Below are 24,602 nucleotides of genomic sequence, written 5' to 3'. Positions count from 1 at the left end.
GTATTGGGGTAACGTTGGTTAATAACATTTCATGTTTACAACTTAAAAGGTATATATTTTAATTCAGATTTCTTTTTAATATCTTCTCATAGTGATCAAATGAGGCCATATAAGGTTGAAATTATTGTGTAAATGTTAAATCATCCGAAATCTATTTAAAAAGAAAATTTCTCAGCACTGGCCAGTTTTTCAGCAGTTAGAGTGTTGATCTGCAGACGGAAACATTACAGGTTCAATTCCCAGTCGAGGGCACGTACCTGGGTTGTGGATTCAATCCCAGGCCCTGGTTGGGGTCATGCTGGAACCTGCCAGTGGATGTGTCTCTTTCACATTGATGTTTTTCTCTCTCTCCCTTCCCCCCCTCCCTTTCTCTCCCTCTCCCCATCTCCCTCCCTCACCTCTTTCCCTCCCTCTCCCTCTACCCCCCTTCTCTTCCCCTCTCCCTCCCTCCCTTTTTCCCCCTCTCTCTCCTCCGTCCCCTCTCCCTTTCATTCTATCGAAAAAGCAGTGGAAGAATATCCTCAGATCATGGTGGGAAAATGTTTAGTTTAATAAAAAAAGAAGAGTTCTCAGGCCTGTTTGTAACCTGCATACTATACAAAATGGTAGGGTGAAATTAGGTAATGAACTTCTATAGGAAGCTGATTGATTTCCCTAAGAACTAAACCTGAACTGCTGGTTAGTAACATTGCTGAACTGAATGAACTGTGTGCCCAAAATTACTGGGCAGCCAATTTTAATACAGTCTGAAAGGCAAAACCAAAACTGCTACTCATTTTCACAGGTACTAGAGAGTTGGCAATGTAAAAATTTACTGGGGTCCAGTCTCATTTTTCAGGCCTCTGCAGAGCAAACAAGATTTTTTATGAAATTAAGATGGGATTTTTTGCCACAGTATAGTAATACAGTTACGGACTAGAAGACTTATGTCCTTCTTACTCTACCTTCTGACATAATAATAAGTCTTTAAAATGTACTGCTGTTTGTTGATTTCTAGACTCGGATTGCAGACTGGCGGGAAGGGGCTCTTAATGGAAACTACCTTAAACGAAAACTTCAGGATGCAGCAGAACAACTAAAACAGTATGAAATTAACGCCACTCCTAAAGGCTGGTCCTGCCACTGGGACAGGTACGCACTCTTCTCCCCTTTTCACCTTTCACCTTTGACATCTCAGACATGATTTGTGATCACCACCACCTGACAACATGACAGCCTGTCTGGAGACTGAGAGCAGCTGCGGTTAGCGGTGCTGGGCAGGCAGAGCACCACAAGCGCTTACAGAGTTTGGGCCAGCCACGCGTTGGAGAAACAAAAATCAATGTTTAAAGTGTTCCATGTAACGGATTTTTTTCCAAGATTGGACAAAGCTGGTTTTACTCTCCAGAGTGTTGTTGCACGGAGTAGGGCGGGCTTGGGGGTTAAGCGCATGCGAGAGCTCTGTGCGCTTTACAGGACCTCTGGAAGCAACTACTCCTGATTAACCTCGGTGAAGTTAAGGAAAGCTTCGTGGCTGAAGATGTGAATGAAGAACAAGATTACTATCTTCTGCCAGCAGGTCAGATGAAAACATTTCTTTTTATATTTGGCTTTTCTTGATTTTTTTTTTTCGTTATTTGAAATCTTTGCTCTTTTATTTTTCAGCTCCCAGATCCTCTCCCTCTCTTTAGCTTTCACTGTGTTTGGTATCAAGAATATGAAATGTGAATTCCGCGGTCCAAGAGGGGAAGAGTCACCTTTCGCAAACTTCGTTGTTCTCTTCTTTGGAAGGGAAATTAGTGTTCTAGGAAATTGAGTCCCTCTGTTAATGACTCTTGAAATCCTGTTAAGCATTGGCAAAAAAAAAAAAAAGAGGATATGAGAGGTGTTTTCTAAGTCATCTGTTGGAGTGAGAGGGCTCAGGGCTGTATTCACAGAGCTGCTGGCAGTGCAAATAGCTTTGAATCATCCTTGGTTCTCCATCCTCAAATGTCAAAGCTCTTTGTTGCCTTTGTGAATAGCAGTCCATTAAGAAGAGGTTCGTCCCTGTGAGAGCAGACTGCTGTCCTGGGACAGGACCAAATGGAAGTGTCTTTATAGGGGAATGGGTCTTAAAACATGTTTTTTTTTTTTCTTGTAATTTAGGGATCATAGACGATATTTCTATGTAAACGAACAATCGGGCGAGTCTCAGTGGGAATTCCCAGATGGTGAGGAGGAGGAGGAAGAAAGCCAAGCACAAGAAAGTAGAGACGAGACTCTTCCTAAACAGACCTTGAAAGACAAAACTGGCACTGATTCAAATTCTACAGAAGCCTCCGAGAATTCCACAGGTGGGACAGTTTACCCTGTATTAATTGGAGAGAAATGATTTTTGAGATCAAAAAAGAAGGAAATAATTTATACCATAATAAATTTCTAATTAAAAAATAGTGACTTGACCTCAAAAAATAATGCAGAAGTTAGGAAAACAAAGGCAATGACTGATTGGAAATCAGCATACTACTGATTAAAAAAAGAAAGAAATGATAAGGCAGTGTATTTTGATTTTAAAAGATTGTCCCATGACCACTCTCATGCCACAGACAAAGGTATGGATTATTGCTAAGGAACTAGATAGTTGAATTGTTAGTATCTATGTGGAATAATAATGGGAGATTTATTCCACCTTTCTGTAGAACTCTTAGTGTAACCTCATTTTTCACCTCCACTTATAAGAAGCCTTATAAGAACTGTGGTTGTTACAAATCATAATAATCTGAAGAAATGCTATGAAACTAGCACCATACTTCTTCCAGAGAAGCAAAATCATTTATCATTGCAAATAGCCAACAATATTCTTCTATATAACAATCAGAATGGCTCAACCCATTTAAAGTACTCTCAGACCTCTATTTTAGTTATATACAGTGAGTCCTCACTTAACTCTTTGATGGCTTCTATTTAAGCAAAATAATGTATAATGAAACCAGTTTTACCATAGGTTAATTGATCTAAACAAGAGTTAAGTTCTTGTGTCATCTCATTAACATTGTAACAAAATGATATTATTTGAGGACCTGCTGTACATTACAGGTGGTGGGGCTTTCATAGCTCCTCAGGTAACTCTGAGAGTCTGTTGGTTTTTTAAGAGTCATGTCTTGATTTCCACATTATGGAAGATGATACATATTTTTTTCCCTCTAAGGCCATCTTGGAATGACAAAAATAAGTGAATAATGAAGCATAGTCAAGACTTATTAACCTTTTGATCTAAAAAACTGGTAGCTATTTGTTAGAATGATGACATATGAAGGCATGAGTTCATGGAGTGGTTTCCGAAGTTGTAAACCGTTGAAGATAAAAAGATGTGGAATATGTTGGTAAATTAGGGAGTAAAAAGCTGAATTCTTTTGTCCTCTGCTTACCAAAATGATGCTTTGTACTCTTGTGCTGCCTAATCCTAGTAGAAAAGTATCCTAGTAGAGAAGTTCTGATGATGTACCAAATGAAACTGGCGATGATTTTAACTTCTTAAATAGTCTAGGAATTGTTATCAGATCACTCTAAATAAAAAGCCACATTTGACTGCAGTGACAGTTTTAGAACATAGCAAAAGGGTGGTTTTATTCCACTTTTCAGAAACACATATTCTCAAGTTACAGGGTATTTTACTTTCCATTTTCACGAAGATACTTTATTTTGATTACTTTTCCCATTCTTTTGGTATTAGTGATTGATTGATAGATCTAATAAGTTGGTTTTATTGGGTTTTTTTTTAGTAGTTAGTGGACTTAAAGAGGATTGATGATGGTTCTGGGTTGGTGATTCCACTCCTGACTACTGTCTAGTGTCCCTTTCTTGTATGTTCCAAAGCTGGATAGTCTAGAATTAACAACTCTGTAAATGTTCTGTGATCACCTTAAGAGTTAAGTCTTAAGTCATTTTCTCCCTTTGTTGATGACACACCCAGTTGGAAGACCTTGAGACACTTCTATCTGATTAAAATAAAACTAGTTACGCTATAGGGAAAGGCCACAGATAAACCAGCTTATATTCTTCAGCATTTTTATTGGGAATCACTAAAACTGTATGATAAACTTGACATAAATAAAGTCCAAATTTGTACTTAGGTCTTTGGGATTTAAAAGCAATACAGCTTTGGCCGGTTTGGCTCAGCAGTTGGAGCATCAGCCTACAGACCAGAGAGTCTCGGGTTCAGTTCCCGCTAGGGGCACATATCCAAAAAAAAAAAAAAAGCAATACAGATTGCTATTTTAAGCTTATAAAGAAAGTTTATAATATGTGCTCTGTCAGTTGAGCAGTGGTTAAAACCATCTTTTAAAGAAGAAAACTTACTACACTGTGAGGAGCAATGAAGTTCCAGGGTGTGTTTATTTTTAATCCTTGTTTAAGGTTCAGTGTTTGAATTTAACATGTCTCTAAAGATGAGCGATATTTCAAGATACCCAGTATGTCTGTCTTACTGGGCTTATATCATTTAGTTTAAATATAGCTGCTTTTCAAAAAAAAGTCTCTATGGGACCTATTATTTATATAACAACTTCTTGCTTTAAATGGCTACACTGGCCTCTTGGCTCAAAATACTAAGCAACAATTTCTCTTTAGGGGAATACAGGAAAACAAAGGAAGCCTGCCTATAAATAGAAATAAAGATGCAAAGAAAAGATATGTTCTTGAAGAATTTAAAATTTGTATCCCCACACTATTCTGTCCTTAAGCTTGTAGTTTTTAGATCTGTTAGCATATAATAAAAGCATATATTTAAAATATACCATTTTAATCTCTCCTTAGACTTTAGACTTTGTTCTCTTAAATGGCAAAATATACCAACTGGTTTACATTTAGAAATAAAGAAAAGTATCATGTAATAAGATATCCATTGGTATTCAAACTAGGATTTCTTAAAGTTCTTTGTATTTAAGATAAAGGAGATAATTATGAACGTTAAGACACAGTTTTTGTTTTGAGTGAACGTAGTTTGGGATTCAAATATTAACTCTAAAAATGCTCTTTATTTGCTGCTAAATTTATGAAGACTAGTTTACCTCATATTTACACAAAGTTTAATTCTGATTTACTTTGTTGGGGGCTGTAAACCACATTATTAGTCTTGAACCCATGTTTCCTTGAGTTCCTCTGCACGGCAGCATATCACCATCATAATTGTATCGGCATTGCATTATGGCTCTAGATGAGAAATCTGCCATTATATAGAATATGACATTTTTATTTACCTACCATACGTTGTGGTTGATTTGTTAGAAGGAAGTTGAGTAACGTTTATTACCTCAGTTCTGATGTAATTCTGATGTACTATCATATGATATAGTAGACTGCTTAACCCCACCCAGACTCAATTTGTCTAAAAGTCAGTGTATAAATTCATGTTAGATATAACCAAATACAAGTTTAATGATACATTTGAAGTCTTGAGCCAGAAAACTGCATTTGTTTTCTGGTGAATTTTTTCAGTGCTCTTTTCCTTAATAGTAAACAACTCTTCAGAATAATTACAGTAATCAGTGTGAATCAGGTTTTTAGTCTTTTACATAACGTGTCGTTTTTCTGACCCATGAAAAGTAAAGCTCTTTTAAAAGCCAAGTGCTTCGTGATCACTTTGGTTTTCACCTTGTTGAGTGCCAGTGCAGTGTATTTAGAGCAAACTAAGGTAAAATGTCTTATCCTTGTCCCAGAGTTTTTTTAAGAGTCTTTATCTAATCCACTGCTTTTGACCATGAAATTTAACAGGTGACTGCATCTGGATCTCTACTCCATGAGAAGTGAGGTTTATTTGAGATTTCTAAAGCTCTTGGACTCCTGATATTTCACCAGGAAATCTTGGTAAAATAGGCTAGACTAGGAGTCAGTCATACCTGGCCACTAAGAGCTGTATGATCTTGGGCAAGTTATTTCCTTCCTGGGTTTCATTACCTTTAAAAGAGAAGGTTGAACTAGATTATTTCTCATGTCTCTTCTACTCCTAAATTCTATGATTTTTAGGGAGAAAATCCCCTTCAACATTCCTGGGATATATATCTAATAGTTTCATATATTGTGAAACTTTCCTATTGACGATAAAGAGGGATGGGGAAGGCTACAAGTAAGTATATCCTCCTGTTTTCTCTAATCCTTAAAGCTTTTCCCAGCAGAGGACAGTAATTAACTATGGATTTTACAAAACTAGAGGAAAGCTGATAACATAGCTTTACAGTTGTAATTTACATCAGAGTTCAACAACAATTTTAAATCCTCTGCATCTTCAAATACCTGTGTGTGCCTTAGTTATCATTTACTTTGAGGATTTATCCTCCTAAATTTCCCTTGTATCATCTCAGAAATAAAATTACCATCCCTAATTTGTGTTGCTATGATTTAACAGATCAGTGTAATTCACATGAAAGTGTGAAGGAATGATAGAATTGACATTAGCACCTTGCAAATGGGTTTTTATAACTTGGTAACTTAATTAAAGTGGTTAGAATTTATGTCAGTGTTTTGAATGGGTACTTCTCTGGGTTATCTTCACTTACTTGTCTAGCTCACTAAAAATACATGAAATCAGTATTGCAAATGCACATCACTCCCCTCATCATTTTTGAAAGTAAAAAGATTCCCAAAGTGCTGCCTTCTAGTTGTGTATATTTTAAAAATTGATTTTAGAGAGGGGGAGGAAGAGAAAAAGAGAGAAACATCGGTTTTTGTTGTCCCACTTATTCATGCATTCATTGCTTGATTCTTGTATGTGCCCTGACCAGGGATCAAACCTGAAACCTTGGCACATCAGGACAATGCTCTAACCAACTGAGCTACCCAGCTATGGCCAAGTTGTGTATTTTGAAACCAAAGTTCAGATGACTGAATTTCTCATTGGGTTGATGTGATGTGCTTTACTTGTTCATAAATCTGGATTCAAAGAACAAAATTAGTATTTCATAGCTGGGAAGAGTGCTAACTACGAGGTTTATAAATTTATCTTTCCATGAGAATCATTTTTCAACTAAATTATGTAGTATTTCAGTGACATCAAAATAGAATAGATCTATGGATCATATTTTGTCTCACTAGTCAATTGTGCGTTTCTATAAATATAAGCCATGGAGTTTTTGTCTTGCCTTTTCCCTAACTCCTGTTTGGTTTTTTAGGTTCTCTTTGTAAAGAGTCCTTTTCTGGTCAAGTTTCTTCTTCATCACTCATGCCACTTACTCCATTCTGGACCCTCCTTCAGTCAAATGTGCCTGTGCTTCAACCTCCATTACCTTTGGAAATGCCACCACCCCCACCTCCACCCCCAGAATCTCCTCCTCCTCCTCCTCCTCCCCCTCCCCCTCCTCCTCCTGTAGAAGATGGTGAGATCCAGGAGGTAGAGATGGAGGATGAGGGAAATGAGGAGCCTCCTGCTCCAGGAACAGAGGAGGATACTCCATTGAAACCTTCTACACAAACTACAGTTGTAACTAGCCAGGTGAGAAACGCTATTTGGCATCTTGAAGAGTTTTGGGGAACTGGGGCATAATTGACACCACGTTTTCTTTTAGAAAAGGATGTCTAACCAGGCCTATAGCCACTGACTAGGGTCTTTTTCATTTCAGAGTTCAGTTGATTCTACCACCTCTAGTTCTCCTTCCACTAAAGCTACGAAGAGAAAAGCTACAGAAGTTAGTACTGCAGTAGTTCAGAGATCAGCTACTATTGGTAGTTCTCCAGTCCTCTACAGCCAGTCAGCTGTAGCTACAGGTAAGCATTGTGGTTAAAATGTTTTCCTCAATGTATTATATCTTTGTTTCCATAATTAGATGTCATAAATTAAAGAAATGATAACTTATTTTCATTGCAAAGACTATATGTGTGCGTTTCTTTCCACTTGATAAACACTTCAGTTACTGTTAACAGTTTGGCATGTATCCTTCCAGATCGTTTTCTGTGCATTTATATAACATCAGTGATTTTGATGTTTAAGTACCTTAATGTTAAAGTATTAAGAAATTAATATTTTGCTACCAGACAATGTGGATTTTTCTTTTTTTATTTATCCTCACCCAAGGATATTTTTTTATTGATTTTTAGATAGAGTGGAAGGGAGGGAGGGAGAGAGAAGCATCAATTGGTTGCCTTCGCATAACCCTCACCAGGGTAGGGGATCAAATCCAAAACCCAGTACATGCTCTTGACTGGGAATTGAACCTGAGATTTTCGGTGTGCAGACTGATGCTCTAACCACCAAGCCAAACTGACCAGGGCATGTAGCTATATATATATTTTTTGTCATTACCTGAGGACATTTTCCCATTTTTTGTTAAGATAGAAAGGGAGGGGGGGGGGGAGAGACATCGATGTGAAAGGAACACATCGAGTGGCTGCCACCTGCACGACCAACCAGGGCCGGGGACAAACTGCAACTGAAGTATGCGCCCCTAGTGGGAACCGAACCTGGGTCTCTCTGGACGCGGGCTGACGCTCTCACCGCTGAGCCAAACTGACCAGGGCGTGGCTATATTTTTTTAAGAAAAGGTTTGTTGGAATCATTATGTAGGCAATCTCTAAATTCCTCAAATCCCTTTTCCTTCTTATTGGCTTTTGTCATAAAGTTTTATTTTATGTTTTCTGTGTTAGGTCACCAGGCAACAGGGACTGGACAACAGTCTGCAGGGATTGGACACCAGGCAATATCAATTAGTCATCCAGCAACTGGGATAGGTCATCAGGCCAGAGGAATGAGCCTACAGTCAAATTACCTAGGACTGGCATCAGCTTCTGCAATTATGAGTTATGCTGAATGTTCTGTCCAAATGGCCGTGACTGCTCCCACATTGCAGCCAGTCCAGGCTCGAGGTGCTGTGCCTACCACTGCCGTTGTAGAACCACCGCCACCTCCACCACCACCACCACCTCCTCCTCCATCAACACCTCCACCAGCTCCCAAAATGCCACCAACTGAGAAGACCAAAAAAGGAAAGAAAGATAAGGTATAGTTAAATACCCCCTTTTAATTTTTTTTGAAAAAATTTATTATTGAGGTGATAATAGTCACATAAAAGTTAATTTTTTTAAAGTATACAATTCTGTAGCATTTAATACATTTACAGTGTGCAGCCACCACCTCTCTCTGGTTGCATAACATTTACATCACTGTCTTACCCCAGACTCTGAGAACCACCAGTCTGCTTTCTGCCTCTGTGGATTTACCTATTCTGGAATCATGAATATGTGAACTTTCATGCCTGGCTTCCTTTACTTAGCACAATATTTTTGAGGTTTATCATGTTGTAGCATATGTTAGTATTTCATTCCTTTTTTATAGCTGAGTAATAGTTCATATCACAAATTGTTTATCCAGTCATCCATTGATGGATATTTGTATTGTTTTACCTCTTTTAGCTATTATGAATAGTACTGATATGAACATGTATATGAGTATATGCATATTGAGTACTTGTTTTCATTTATTTTGGGTATATAGGAGTAAAGTTGCTGGGTCATATGATAATTCTGTGTTTAACTTTTTGAGGAACTGTCAGAGTTTTCCCACAGCACCTGGACCTATTTTACATTACCACCAGCAATATACAAGGGTTCCATTATCTCCAGATGCTCACCAACACTTGTGATTTTCTTTTCTTTTTTCTTTTTATTTTTTTATTAATTTGTTTTTGTTACAGATGTTTCTTGTTTTTCCCCCATTGACACCCTCCTTTCCTTCCCCCTCCCCCCATTCCCAGCTTTGTTGTCTATGTTCATTGGTCATGCATACATGCATGTAAGTTCTGTGGTTTATCTCTTCTCCCACAAACCGCCCCCTCCTGTGAGGCTTGTCAGTCTGTACCCCACCTCTATGTCTCTGGGTTAATTTTATTCAGCAGTTTGTTTGGTTCATTATATTCCACAAATAAGTGAGATCATGTGTTATTTGTCTTTCTCTGCTTGGCTTGTTTCGCTTAGCATAATACTCTCCAGGTCCTTCCATGCCATCTCAAAGGATAAGAGATCTTTCTTAACAGCTACATAGTATTCGATTCTGTACATGTGCCATAACTTTTTTTTTTAAATAAGTAGAAAGAGTACACTTCATTTATTTATTTTATCCTCACCCGAGGACATTTTTCCATTTTTTGTTAAGATAGAGTAGGAGGGGGAGAGAGAGAGAAACATTGACGTGAAAGGGACACATCAAGTTGGGTTGCCACCCGCACAACCCAGCCAGGGCCAGGGACAAACCACAACCGAGGTACGCGCCTTTAGCCGCAACCAAACCCAGATCTCTCCAGACCGCAGGCCAACCTGAGCCAAACCGGCCAGGGCATACCACAACTTTTTAATCCGGTCATCTACTGATGGACATTTGGTTGTTTCCAGGTCTTAGCTATTGTAAATAGTGCTGCTGTGAATATAGGGGTACATATATTCTTTCTGATTGCTGTTAAGATTTCTTAGGGTATATTCCTATAAGTGGGATCACTGGTTTCAATTTTTAACTTTTTGAGGTAACACTATAGTGTTTTCCACAGTGGCGGCACCAGTCTGCATTCACACCAGCAGTGTACTAGAGTTTCCTTTTCTCCACAACCTCACCAACACTTGTTGTTTGATGATTTGTTGATGGTGGCCATTCTGAGTGGTGCGAGGGGACACCTCTTCTTTTTTATTTTTTAAAATTATACCAATTCTGGTGGCTATGAAGTGGCATCTTATCATGGTTTTGAGGCCTATTTCTGTAGTGAGTAATCATATTGTACATCTTTTCATTTGTTTGTTAACCATTTGTATATCTTTGGAGAAATATCTACGTAAGCACTTTGTTCGTTTTTAAAAATAAATACTTCCTACCGCGACCAGTTTGGCTCAGCGGTTTGAGCATTGGCCCGAGGACCAAAGAGTTGCAGGTTCTATTCCCAGACAAGGGCACATACCTGGATAGAAGGTTCAATCCTTGTTCCTGGTTGTGGTTATGTGGGAGGTAACCAGTCAATGGGTGTGTCTTCTATCCCTCCTCTATCCTTTCCCCTCTATCTAAAAATCAGTGGAAAAATACCCTTGGGTGAGAATTAACCAAAAAAAAAAACACCTTCCCTTTTTTTAAAAAAAGATGATTATTTTTTTCAATTGATTTTAAGGAGATGGGAAGAAAGCGAGAGAAACACTGATCAGTTGCCTCCCTCATGCACTCTGAATGGGGATTGAAACCACAACCTGGGTATGTGCTGTGACCGGCAATCAAACCAGTGACCTTTTGATGCACAGGACAACGCTCAACCAACTTATCCACACAGACCAGGGCCCCTTGTCCATTGTTTAATTTGATTGATTGTTTTTTGTTATTGAATTGTAAGAGTTCCATATATGTTACAGGTATATGTCCCTTACAAGAATTGATTTGCAAATATTTTATCCCACTCTGGGTTGCCATTTCATTCTGATAGTGTCCTTTGGTACACAGAAGTTTTTAATTTTTATGAGACTGACACGCTACCTACTGCGCTAACGAGGCGCCTAGTTTTTAATTTTTATAAAGTCCATCTTACTGTTTGTTTGTTTGTTTTTTTTTTCATTTTTGCTTGTGCTTTTTGTGTCATATTTAAGATAATTTATTGCCAAATCAAAGGTCATGAAAATGTTTACTCCTAAGAATTTTATAGTCTTAGTACTTAGATTTAGGTGTTTGATCTATTTTATTAATTTTGTTTATAGCATTAGGTAAAGGGTCCAGTTTCAGTTTCTTGAATGTGGGTATTGTGGGTTGTTTTTTTTAATCCACATCTGAGGACATTTTTCCATTTCTTGTTCAGATAGAGTGGGAGGGAAAGAGAAGAGAGAGAGAGGAACATCGACGTGAAAGGGACACATCGAGTTGGTTGCCACCTGCACGACCCAACCAGGGCCAGGGACAAACTGCAACCAAGGTACGTTCCTTTAGTGGGAACCGAACCCGGATCTCTCTGGACCGCAGGCCAACGCTCTAACTGCTAGCCAAACCGGCCAGGGCAAATGTGGGTATTCTTTTGTCCCAGCACCATTTGTTGAAAAGACCATTCTTTCCCATTGAATGGAGGACCTTATGTAAAATCAATTCACCATGAAGGTGTAGGTTTATTTCTGGACTTTCAATTCTATTTCATTGGTCTATATGCTAGTACCACAACTTTTTTATTATGGTAACTTTGTAATATGTTTTGAAATTGAGAAGTATTTAATATTGGCTATTCAGACCCCCTTACTACATTCTGGACCCATCTTCAATCCAATGCGCCTTGGCTGCAACCTCCTTTGTCTTTGGAAATGCCACCTACCCCACCTCCAACCTTATAAATGTATAAGAATTTAAAAGTCAGTTTTCCCATTTTTGCATAAAAAGCCAATGGAGTTGTATTTTTTTTTTTTTTTTTGTGGTACGTGCCCCTAGTGGGAACTGAACCCAGACCTCTCTGGTCCACAGGCCAACACTCAACTGCTGAACCAAACAGGCCAGGGCGTATTTTTATTTTTTAAATATGGTTTTATTGATTTGTTTTGTTTTTAGAGAGCAAGGGAGACAGAGATAGAAACATTGATCAGCTGCCTCCTGCATGCCTCCTACTGGGTTATCAAGCCCAAAACCCAGGCATGTATGTGCCCTCACCGTGAATTGAACCGTGACCTCTCAGTCCATGGGATAATACTTAATCCATTGAGCCACAGCAGCTGAGCTAGATGTTCTTTTCTATTCTTCTGCCCATAATCTCTTGTTCCCAGGTGTCTAGTGACTGCAGTCCCCCTGTGGTTTTCAGACGCTTCTAGTACCTACCACCTCCTTTCATGACTTCCAAACTGATATCCAAAATATACCACCATTCCTGCTTGAGCTCCAAGTTAGGCAATACAGAAACCAGTCCCTCGGGCATTGACAGGCCCAAACATTTCATGCATTCCACTTTTTTTTTTTCAATTACAGTTTACATTCAGTGTTAATTTTGTGTTAGTTTTGGGTGTACGTACATTCTACTCTTTTTCCTCCCTCCTAGGGGAGGGAATTGATAATTAGATTACTTTATCCCAACCACATTGGGGAAGGGGTTGTGCAAGTATAAGCAAATGTGCCACAAAAATTTCTACGATTCTAAGTGGCTTTTTCTTGATTGGGTGTTTTCTTGGTTGCTGTGGATCTCTTCACTGTTTTCCAGAGTTCCCACAAGCCATTTTAGTCGCTCTGTATTTGTTTACATAATGTGTCCACACAGAAACAAGGGCCTGGAGTTCATAGTCTGATGTCTTTTTTTAAATAAATTTTATTTTTAGAGAGGGCCATAGTCTGACATCTTTCAGAAATCACCCTCATGGGCATTTGAATGCCCTAATTACCTAACAAAACTTTCAGTAGTGTTTTTCTCCCAGTGTTGGTGCTCTGTTGTCTGCCTCAACCTCAACTGTAATGTATTGCCCATAGGTAACCAATCAAATTCTTTTCCTTTACAATGGTTCAAGGAACTTTCCTGACTGAGTTTTGAGTTCACACAAAATAGACAAGATATTTCTGGATTGTACCACTTGTCCAAGTTGGTACCATGGTTCCAGAAATTATGTAGAAATGAAGTGAATATAAGTATCAAATGACAGGAATAGTGAATAGTGAATAGACTGTTGCCAAGCTGTTTACCATGGTGTATACAGTACTGAGCCAGCATACTATCTATCACCTCCATGTCTTTACTTTGTACATGAATCCCTCTAGTGTTCATTCTTTACACAGTTCTTTACTCAGGAATCATTTCGGGTTTTTTCCTTATTGAATTTATTGGGGTGACACTTGTTAACAAGGAATCATTTCTTTATGTAGCCTTCCTTGGCATTCTTCCTCCAGTCCTCCAAGAGGTGATTAACTACTTCCTCCTCTGTTCATTCAACAAGTAATTTTTTAGCCAGTCATGCTTTTATGATCTTATAAATAATAGTTTTTAAAACCCATAATTCTAAGTTAATATATCATTTTTACGTACCTAATAACTGTAAACAAACAACCCATCTTTTTGTTGTTACAACCATTTTTAAACAATATAAAATGCATACTTAATGCTTGTATGTTTAAGAATATTTAAGACATGGCCCTGGCCAGTTTGGCTCAGCGGTTAGAGTGTCGGCCTGCGGTCCGGAGAGACCCGGGTTCGGTTCCCGCTAAGGGCACGTACTTCGGTTGCAGTTTGTCCCCGGCCCTGGTTGGTCATGCGGGTGGCAGCCACTCGATGTGTCCCTTCACGTCGATGTTTCTCTCTCTCTCTCCCTCCCACTCTATCTGTACAAAAAATGGAAAAATATCCTCGGGTGAGGATAAAAAAAAGAATATTTAAGACATGCCCTGCTGGTATGGCTCAGTGGTTGAGTGTCAACCCATGCACCAAGAGGTTGCCGGTTTGATTCCCTGTCAGGGCCCATGCCCGGGTTGTGGGCCTGATTCCCAGTGGGGAGGTAGTGCTATTTCTCTCTCTCCCTCCTTCCCACTCTATCTGAACATAAATGGGGCATGCAGGAGGCGGCCAGTTGATGTTCTCTCTTATCCATGTTTCTGTTTCTCTCTCCCTCTTCCTTCCTCTCTCTAAAAATCAATAAAGAAAGAAAATATTTAAGACTAATATATATTTTCAATGTTTTTTCTAAAGTTTTGTCTGTAGCTTAATAGAAAGTAAACCAGAAAAAAAGGAGTTCTAGCCATTTAATCTTTATTCCTCTGACTGCAGTGTTCCCCTATTTAAAATGTGTTCAGACGTCCTTGGCCAGTTTTGCTCAGTGGTTAAAGCGTTGGCCCGTGGACCAAAGAGTTCCAGGTTTGATTCCAGCGAAGGACACATACCTCAGCTGCAGTTTGGTCCCTGGCCCTGGTCAGGGTTGTGTGGGAGGCAGCCAGTCAATGTGTCTCTCCCACGTAGTTATTTCTCTCTCTCTCTCTCCCTCCTTCCTACTCTATCTGAATATAAATGGAAAAAAAATAAAATGTGTTCAAACATCCAGCGCAACTCCTAATCCATGGTTTCAAATGTGATAGACAATACATAACTTCTAAAATAAAACTTGTTTTCTCATGTTAGATAGGAATAAAATATGCTAAAAATTTATGAAACCTTAAGGAAGTCAAAATGAAACAGCAGTGCCTCTACCTAGATCTGTTTTTTTTTGTTGTTGTTTTTTGTTTTTTATCCTCACCCGAGGACATTTTTCCATTTTTTGTACAGATAGAGTGGGAGGGAGAGAGAGGAATAGACAGAGAGAGAGAAACATTGATGTGAAAGGGACACATCGAGTGGCTGCCACCGCACGACCAACCAGGGCCAGGGACAAACTGCAACCGAAGTACGTGCCCTTAGCGGGAACCGAACCCGGGTCTCTCCGGACCGCAGGCCGGCGCTCTAACCGCTGAGCCAAACCGGCCAGGGCTGTATTTTTTTTTTTTTTAAATCATGTTTGCAGATGTTTAGGGAGAGATTATACCCCAGTGAGCCTTGTATGCACATGTAGCCACTGTTAATCCATGTTACTTTTTACTCCATTGGTTCCATGCTAATCCAGAATGGGCTGTGTTTGCTGGAAGGGTGTGTATGCAATTGGTCAGGTTGTACTACAGGTGAAATGACAGAATGAAATGTAGGAGGGTATGTAAGCATGATAGATGGGCATCCATTTTCTCAGAAAGTTAAGAATTGTCAGTAACAGTCAAAATAGGGTATGGAGCAAGGGGTCAAGTGATTTTTTTTTTTTTTTTAAGGCTAAAATATTGTGTTTATTTTCTCAGATCTTTGGAACTTAAGAAATGTGTTTGTGTCAAGGGCAGGGAGGGAAAACAGCCTAGACCCCCGTATCTAGATCTCAAACAAGCATAGCATGTAATCACGAAGCAGTGTGAGTCTTTGGGAGGTAGTGCTATTTCATATAACCGTGATGAGAGAAGGCCTCTTTGCTGGAGTGCCATTGTTCAAAAGCCTGAAGGCAGTGATGAAGCAAGCCATGTTGAATATGTAGTTCTGCTTTTGTAAATATCACAAGTATTTTTCTTTTACTACATAAGTACATGTTATAGACTATTTAGAAACTAAGGTAAGCCAAAAAGAGAAAAATAAAATTTATTATAATACCCTCTTAGAATTAATGTCATTCATATTTTGATATTGCTCCTTGCTTTTTTCATATTTAATAGTTGCCATTGTCTTCGTTGCTCTTTCCAGAAGAGCTGGTCATTTGTTTCTCAGCTCTATTTTTCACTTGATGTTAACACTACATCTGTTTAAAAGTTGTTGCCCAGCCCTGGCCGGTTTGGCTCAGCGGTTAGAGCATCGGCCTGCGGTCCACAGAGACCTGGGTTCGGTTCCCGATAAGGGCGCATACCTTGGTAGCAGTTTGTGTCTGGCCCTGGTTGGTTGTGCAGGTGGCGGCCACTCGATGTGTCCCTTTCACGTCAATGTTTCTCTCTCTCTCTCTCTTTCTCTCTCTCTCCTTCCCCTCCCTCCCTCCCTCCCACTCTACCTGAACAAAGGATGGGGAAATGTCCTCGGGTGAGGAGATAGATAGATAGATAGATAGATAGATAGATAGATAGATAGATAGATAGATAGATAGATAGATAATAGATAGAAATAAAATAAAATAAAAATTGTTGCCCAGCACATGTGGCTCAGTGGGTTGAGCATTGTTCTGCACACCAAGAGGTCGCCGGTTCGATTCCCAGTCAGGGCACATGCCTGGGTGATGGGATAAATCCCCAGTAGGGGGTGCGCAGGAGGCAGCCAGTCAATGTTTCTGTCTCTCTACCTTTCCCTTCCTCTCTGAAAATCAATAAAAACATATTTTTTAAAAAAGTTATAAAAGTGAACACTTTTTTTTTTTTTAATTGATTTGTGGGGGAGAGAGAGAAACATCTATGAGAGCCCTGGCCGGTTTGGCTCAGCGGTTAGAGCGTCGGTCTGCGGTCCCAAGAGACCCGGGTTCGGTTCCCGCTAAGGGCATGTACTTGGGTTGCAGTTTGTCCCCGGCTCTGCTTGGGTCGTGCGGGTGGCAGCCACTCGATGTGTCCCTTTCACATCGATGTTTCTCTCTCTCCCTCCCTCCCACTCTATCTGAATAAAAAATGGAAAAATGTCCTCGGATGAGGATTAAAAAAAAAAAAAAAAAGTTATAAAAGTGAACACCTTTTTTTTTTTAATTCATTTGTGGGGGAGAGAGAGAAACATCTATGAGAGAGAATATCAATTGGCCGCCTCCTGCAGGCCCCCCACTGGGTATTTGGCCCACAACCTGGGCATGTGCCCTGACTGTGAATTGAACTAGGGACCTTTTTTTTTTTCTTTTTTTTTTTAATCCTCACCCAAGGATATTTTTCCATTTATCTTCAGATAGAGTGGGAGGTAGGGAGAGGGAGAGAGAGAAACATTGATGTGAGAGGGACACATCGACTGGTTGCCTTCCACATGACCCTGACCAGGGCTGGGGATGAGGTATGTGCCCTTGACTGGAATCGAACCCATGACTCTTTAGGGGCCAATGCCCTTAACTGCTGAGCCAAACCAGCCAGGGCCAACTGGTGACCTCTTGATACATAGGTCGATGGCAAACACCTTAATTTTGAGGAGTTAGGGCTACAGTTTTGAATTCCATAGAATTGAGGAGGCCAGAGGAAATTTTTCTGACCTGATAGATAAAAGAACCACATTTCAGATTTTAGATTTTTAACCAAGCATTGGTAGAAATGTTTGGTGTCAAGAACTTAGAATGATATTTATTTTGTGTTTCTGTTCTTGTGGTTTTAAAATTTACTTATTCCTTAGCACTAGGAAAAGATCCTGATGTCATGTGGAAGCCTTTTTTCTTTATTTTATGTATTCTATTTCTTTTGACCTTTTAACCTTTGTTATAGGCAAAGAAGAGTAAAACCAAAATGCCATCTTTGGTAAAGAAGTGGCAGAGTATCCAGCGTGAGTTAGATGAAGAGGAGAACTCCAGTTCCAGTGAAGAGGACCGGGAATCAACTGCACAGAAGCGAATTGAAGAGTGGAAACAGCAGCAGCTGGTCAGGTAAAAGAAAAGAAATGGGCCCTGGCCAGTTTGGCTCAGCGGTTGGAGCGTTGGCCTGCGGACCAGAGAGTCCCAGGTTCGGTTCCTGCTAGGGGCACGTACCAAAAAAAGAAAAGAAAAGAAAAGAGATGGGGTGGGATGGGTTGTGGTTAATTCTGCCCATAAAAATTATGGCTTGGCCTTTTTTTCAAAATTAGAACTATTAGAGTTGTAATACTTTCTCCCACCAGCTGCTCAACTTATGCAAAGGACTTTTTTTTAATAATATTGATTTTTTATTTTTTTTTAGAGAGAGAGAGAGAGAGGAAGGGAGAGGGAGATAGACACATCCATGTGAGAGAGAAACATTGATGGGCTGCCTCCTACATGTCCCCTACTGGGGATTGAGCCTGAAACCTGGGCATGTGCCCTGACCAGGAATCAGGCTGGGACCTCTTAGTCCATGGGGATGCATACCAGGAAAAACAACCATCCTCGGAGGGAGGGGCCGCCACCTCTCCCCAGAGCCCTGGGAGGGAGTACGATGACCACAGTCCTGCGTGGTCGCAACTCAGCAAAAGCTCTGAGTGCCCTCCGAATCTCGAGTGTCCCCACACAGCTCCAGTCCAGTCTGCCCTCCCTCTGCCGGAGCCCAAGATTGTCCCAGAGCACATAAAGCCCTGCTGGCTAGTTATATAAAGGGCACTGAAGCCATGCTGGGTGAAAGGGAAAGGGAGAGACCCCATATCGTCAAGAATCATTCACTGCCCTTAGCACCATTTTGGGAAGATTACATCAATTTTGGATTCCTGAGTGAAAGTTTTCCAACAATACTGTGCACTCTAATAAAATTAAAATATTCTAAATCATTGATGTCTACATTTTAAAAACTACAACGTTTCACTTTATATTTGGTAGTGTACAGATAAATCAAATTGAAAGCATAGAAGAGAAATACACCAAAAGTGATATTAAATGTTTAGAATAGAGAGTGTATTGGAAACTACCCAACAGACTTTCTAATTCTTTTCTTCAACAGCTAACCCAAACATTCTCTTTTATAGTTTTTTCTTTATTGTTGCTACATTATAAACCACAGCACCTTGCATTTCACTTCTTTAAAAAAAAAAAAAAAAATCCTCGTTTACTTCTAGATCCAATAGACCCTTTTACATATATATTTTTTAATTTTATTTTACATATAATTTACAGAAGTAAAAATAAAGGGAAAGGGAAAAAGCTTCATTAGAAAGGATTTAAACATAGCTAACCCAAATTTTTATTCTTTTTTTTAAATATATTTTGTATTGCCCTGGCCTGTTTTTCTCAGTGGTTAGAGCATCAGTCCGCGGACCAGAATCTCAGGTTTGATTCTGGCCAAGGGCACACATGTACCTCGGTTGCAGTTCTTCCCCAGTCCTGGTTGGGTCCTGCAGGAGGCAACCTGTCAATGTGTCCCTCTTACGTCGAGGTCGTGCCCCTCCCCCCCATCTGAAGATAAATAGAAAGATATCCTCTGGTGAGGATTATAAAAAAAATTTTTATTGTTGATAGAGTTTCAGATGTCCCCTTTATTTCTTTCTTTATTTAAATATATGTTTAGCCCTGGGCTGTTTGTTTCAGCAGTTAGAGCATTGGCCCTTGGACCCAAGAGTTGAGGGTTCAATTCCTGGTCAAGGGCACGTACCTCCATTGCAGGTTTGTTCCTCACTAAGTTGGTGTCATGTGGGAGGCAACCAATTGATGTGTCTCTCACATAGATCTTTCTTTCTCTCTCCCTCTCTCCCTTTCTCCCTCCGTCCCTCCCTCCCTCCCTCTTTCTCTCCCTTCCTTCCCACTTTATCTGAAAAAAATCAATGGAAAGATATCCTTGGGTGAGGATTTAAAAAAATATAGATAGATAGATAAATATTTTAATATGTTTGTATTGATTTTTGAGAGAGAGGAAGGGAGAGAGGGAGAAACATCAATCAGCTGCCACCTGTACCGCCCCCTAGTGGGGATCGAGCCCAACCCCAGGGCATGTGCCCTTGACCAGTAATCGAACCAGTGATCTCTTCGTGCATGGGTCAACCACTAAGCCACACTGGCCAGACTCCAAAGTTTTATTCTTTATTTTCCTGGTTTTGAAAGTATGCATACTGAAATAAGCAACATTCTAATAGTCTGGACCATACTTATCTCATAAATAGTGATGCCAAATTTCAAATTCATTTCTGATAGGTCTAGGTTATCATTACTTCTGGTTCTTGCATTTGCAACATCCATAAACACAGTACTTTTGAAAACATTTGGGAGAAGATAGCCATTCGTTGCTTCATAATCCAAAACATTTTCATTTTTAGAGAACATAAACCCCAACTGGAATGGTCATTCCAGTTAATTTTTTTTTTTTTACACAAAGACACGTTCACAGTGAACATTTTATTTTATTATTTTATTTTTTATCCTCACCTGAAGACATTTTTCCATTTTTTGTTCAGATAGAGCGGGAGGGAGAGAGAGGAAGAGAGAGAGAGAGAAACAGAAACATCAACGTGAAAGGGACACATTGAGTAGCTGCCACCCGCACAACCCAACCAGGGCCGGGAACAAACTGCAACTAAGATAGCGCCCCTAGCAGGAACCGAACCCGGGTCTCTCCAGACCGCAGGCCGATGCTCTAACCGCTGAGCCAAACCAGCAGGGCTTTTCCAGTTAATTTTTTATCTCTAAAATATCTTATTCTCTTCAATCACTACACACCTATTTTCAGCATTTGTCCACTTGAGAACACTACCAAATTTTAGCACGTATCATCCTAAAACCGGAAGGATTCCTGTCACATGTCTTATTAAGAAAAATGACAGGTTCTTGTTACAAAAATACTGGGTGATGAAGTTGAATCTACAGTGCCACTGTCTGTTTATTCGCATTCATTTTATATTTGTAAAAGAAAAGTGACTATGCAGATGTTGTCTCCAGGCTTCATTTTTTACTTCCTTGACAGGTGATGCACTGTTTTGGGAAACATAATAAGAAAACTGAGGGATGGTATTGATGACAATTTATTTCACTTTTGCATTATCTCGTAGGTGATCCCATTATTCAGTTTTGGTTTTGTTTTTTAGTCTTTTATAGTATTGCTGGGGATTGAATAATGATTAATTCCTGCAATGATGAAATCACAATGATCCTTTAATTTATCTTAAATTATTTTAGATTTATAAAAGAGTTCAGTGCACCCATTCTGATAATTGCAAAATAGAAGCTTTAATCTATTTTTTTTAGATGACTGAATAAGCCATGAGATATCAGTCTTTACAAATATTTAGAATTGATCAAAAGAGAACTCGAAAACATTAGGTCCAAAGGTTCCTGATGCTATACTGAAGATTAAATATGTCTTCTTAAAGAATTATAACTCTGCCCTGGCCGGTTTGGCTCAGCCATTAGAGTGTCAGCCTGCAGTCCAGAGAGACCCAGGTTCGGTTTCTGCTAAGGGCACGTACCTCGGATGCGCATTTTGTCCCCGGGCCCTGGTTGGGTTGTGCGGGTGGCAGCCACTCGATGTGTCCCTTTCACATTGATGTTTCTCTCTCTCTCTCTTCCTGTCTCTCCCTCCCACTCTATCTGTACAAAAAATGGAAAAATATCTTCGGATGAGGATAGATGAATGAATGAGTGAGTGAGTGAGTGAGTGAGTGAGTGAGTGAGTGAGTGAGTGAGTGAGTTATAACTCCTAGCAGCCAAGAAACTTTTATAAGAATGTGTTTTTGTTTGTTTGTTTGTTTGTTTGTTTGTTTGTTTTAATCCTCATCCGAGGACATTTTTCCATTTTTTGTACAGACAGAGTGGGAGGGAGAGAGAGGAAGAGAGAGAGAGGGAAACATCGATGTGAAAGGGACACATCGAGTGGCTGCCACCCGCACGACCAACCAGGGCCAGGGACAAACTGCAACCGAGGTACATGCCCTTAGCGGGAACCGAACCCAGGTCTCTCCGGACCGCAGGCGGACGCTCTAACCGCTGAGCCAAACCAGCCAGGGCTATAAGAATGTGTTTTATTCCTTCAGTGCGGCTTTAATGGTTGCTGAAGGTATATAAAAGTAAAGGTGCACTTACATATAAATAAAACGATATGAAGTGTGTGTATGTCTTCTGTTGACCCATCAGAAGAAATTTGATAAGGAATTTGGTGGCACTTAGCTGAGAAACTTGAAGCATATTCATGAACATAGATGTGAGAGATCATATTTTCAGTTTCAGTTAGAAGTTTTTATTTGCTAGGAAATGAAGTTTCATTCTGTTTCTTTCTGGGGAAGTAATCTGTATGTTGTTTTCACAGTGGCATGGCAGAGAGAAATGCTAATTTTGAAGCCCTTCCTGAGGATTGGCGAGCAAGACTGAAGCGAAGGAAAATGGCTCCAAACACATAAATATTTTTTTTAGAGTGTGTGTGTGTGTGTGTGTGTGTGTGTCCATTCAGAGTCTTAACCTGTTTCACTGTTGTCAATAAACTATAAATGTTATGAGGGAGAGCATATGAATTTCCTGGGCAAGAACATACACATACAAAGTTTTCACATTTGTAAAATGAAATTTTTTTCTGTTTTGCTGAAGGGTATGGCGACTGAATGCTTCGACTTGGCTGCCTTTTCAAACTGGCAAACTCAGCATGTTAGGTACATTAACCTCATCAGTCTGGAACATGTGGCTCATGAGTATGACACCTCTCTAGAGGACACTGACAGAAAGTAAAGGATTTTCCTGCCTTATAGAGGTTCATTAAGTATCCTGGTGTGGTTCTCTCTCATTAACTTCTACTCCAGAACAAGTGCAATTAGAAAGGCAGCTCTGTATTCTACCTTTGCTTAACTGGGATTATCAGAATCTCTTTCTGACCTCTTCCTCTAGTCTGCCTCCCCTGGATTGCTAGGGTGTATCCAGTTGTTTACTTGTGCTGACAGGTGGCCACACTTTTTCAAAAATAATCTCTCTCACACATTCTAGAATTGATAGCTATCATTTCATACACTAGATGAAATATTTAAATTTCAGTACAGGCAGCAGCACGTGTTCATGTCTTTGATTTTGAGAATTTCCCCTTACATCTGTGGCAGGACATGTAACAAGAGCCACTGTATGTGTTGATGTGTCTCCGTTGTCTTACCTTATTCCAAAATTCACCTCCCTTTTATGTGTCAAGGTATTTTCCATAAAATTCCAGTATTTAAAACGTTTACTGTTCTGTATTTTTTATTGTATCACAATCAGGTAAAAGTCACTTTAAACTGAAGAAAAAGCAAATTGTGTTTTAAAACTGTTTGTATTTCTCCAGTTTCTGACCTTGTAAATTTGTATATATGCACTAATAAAGCTTTTTTTATATTTCTGATTGTCTATCTTTTTGCTCTTCTAAACCTGTTACTCCGTGATTATGTAAACAAGATTTTAAGTCAATCTTAATTGTTTTTTTTCTAATTAAATACGGTATAAGGTATGTGCAAACATTAAAGAACAGCTCTCAAAAAGAGCAGCAGGATTTTTTTTTTACCCGAGGATATTTTTCCAATTGATTTTTTTAGGTAGAGTGGGAGTGAGAGAGAGAAAGAGAAATCAATGTGAGAGAGAGACATGGATTGGTTGCCTCCCATATGACCTGACCAGTGCCAAGATCAAATCTGCAACCTAGGTACATGCCCTTGACCAAGAATCAAACCCAAGACCTTTCTGTCCTGGGGCCAAAGCTCTGATCACTGAGCCAAACTGGCCTGACTTTAATTTTTTTTTTTTTTTAATCCTCACCTGAGGATATGTTTGTTGATTTTTTTTTTTTTAATTCTTTAGAGAGGGGAAGGGAAAGAAGACTAGCAGGATTTTGAGTGGGTTGGGGGTGGGGGGGCGATGAGGGGACTGCTAGGAGGAGCAAGTTAGAAAAATGCTTCTAGTACCAGAAGATGCTGTATGTCTTCAATTTTGGAACTTGCACTCTTAATAATAGATGTTTTTGACCTGAAATCCTGGAAATAATACAGTGGTTAACATTTGGGGGGGGGGGGGCTTCCTCCCCTCCCCCCGATTACAAAAATAACAGTGATATAGCCATATAAAGACAACAGTAGTTTGAGTTTTATTTTGGTATATTTATGTGCATGTAATTTAAAATTTTACCTAATTTGCCCAGCCGGTGTGGCTCAGTAGTTGAGCGTCCACCCATGCACCAAGAAGTTCCCAGTTTGTGCCGGAGGCAGCAAATGGGTGTTTCTCACATCAATGTTTATCTCCTCTCCCTAAAGTCAATAAAGAAAAAAAATGTTACCTAATTTAATCTGTTATGTATACTAGTGTCTTGGGTGTTACCATTATGCAAGTATTAAGGCGACCTTTTTGTATATAAATTGTTTTTCTTGTAATTGAATAGAACAAATTTGTGGAAACAAAGATACCAACTAGCTGTTAAAACTTTTGCTTTAATTACCAGTATTCCAGACCTGTCGGAATTTCCACAGAGCACCAGTGCCTTTATCACTATCCTACCAAAAGGGAGCATATTTTTAAATCTGACAGTCAAAATATGTGGCTTTAATTTAACTTTGCTTCTTGCAACTTTTCCACTGTAGAATGTGATTTTTCAGTTC

General features: G+C 39.5%; 1 protein-coding gene across 3 annotated transcripts in view; it reads left to right on the top strand.

Annotated features, from left to right (window-relative positions):
* Positions 1 to 23,289, top strand: part of FNBP4 (formin binding protein 4) — a 39,362-nt gene extending 16,073 nt beyond the window's left edge. The window contains exons 11-17 of one of the 3 annotated variants that reach the window (XM_036260231.1): positions 998 to 1,131; positions 2,125 to 2,312; positions 7,125 to 7,444; positions 7,572 to 7,716; positions 8,593 to 8,945; positions 17,846 to 18,003; positions 22,310 to 23,289. In XM_036260231.1, coding sequence (XP_036116124.1) covers positions 998 to 1,131; positions 2,125 to 2,312; positions 7,125 to 7,444; positions 7,572 to 7,716; positions 8,593 to 8,945; positions 17,846 to 18,003; positions 22,310 to 22,400 — 1,389 coding nt within the window. In that variant the 3' untranslated portion in view covers positions 22,401 to 23,289. Of the gene's footprint in view, positions 1 to 997; positions 1,132 to 2,124; positions 2,313 to 7,124; positions 7,445 to 7,571; positions 7,717 to 8,592; positions 8,946 to 17,845; positions 18,004 to 19,605; positions 19,653 to 22,309 lie in introns of those variants that run through there. The other 2 variants (XM_036260230.1, XM_036260232.1) reach the window with 2 other exon arrangements.
* Positions 23,290 to 24,602: the final 1,313 nt, after the last annotated feature.

The sequence above is a fragment of the Molossus molossus genome, unplaced genomic scaffold, assembly GCF_014108415.1.
Source record: "Molossus molossus isolate mMolMol1 unplaced genomic scaffold, mMolMol1.p scaffold_m16_p_13, whole genome shotgun sequence".
Classification (NCBI taxonomy): domain Eukaryota; kingdom Metazoa; phylum Chordata; class Mammalia; order Chiroptera; family Molossidae; genus Molossus; species Molossus molossus.
The sequence above is the reverse complement of the archived record's forward strand: the minus strand, read 5'-3'. Positions and strand labels throughout refer to the sequence as shown.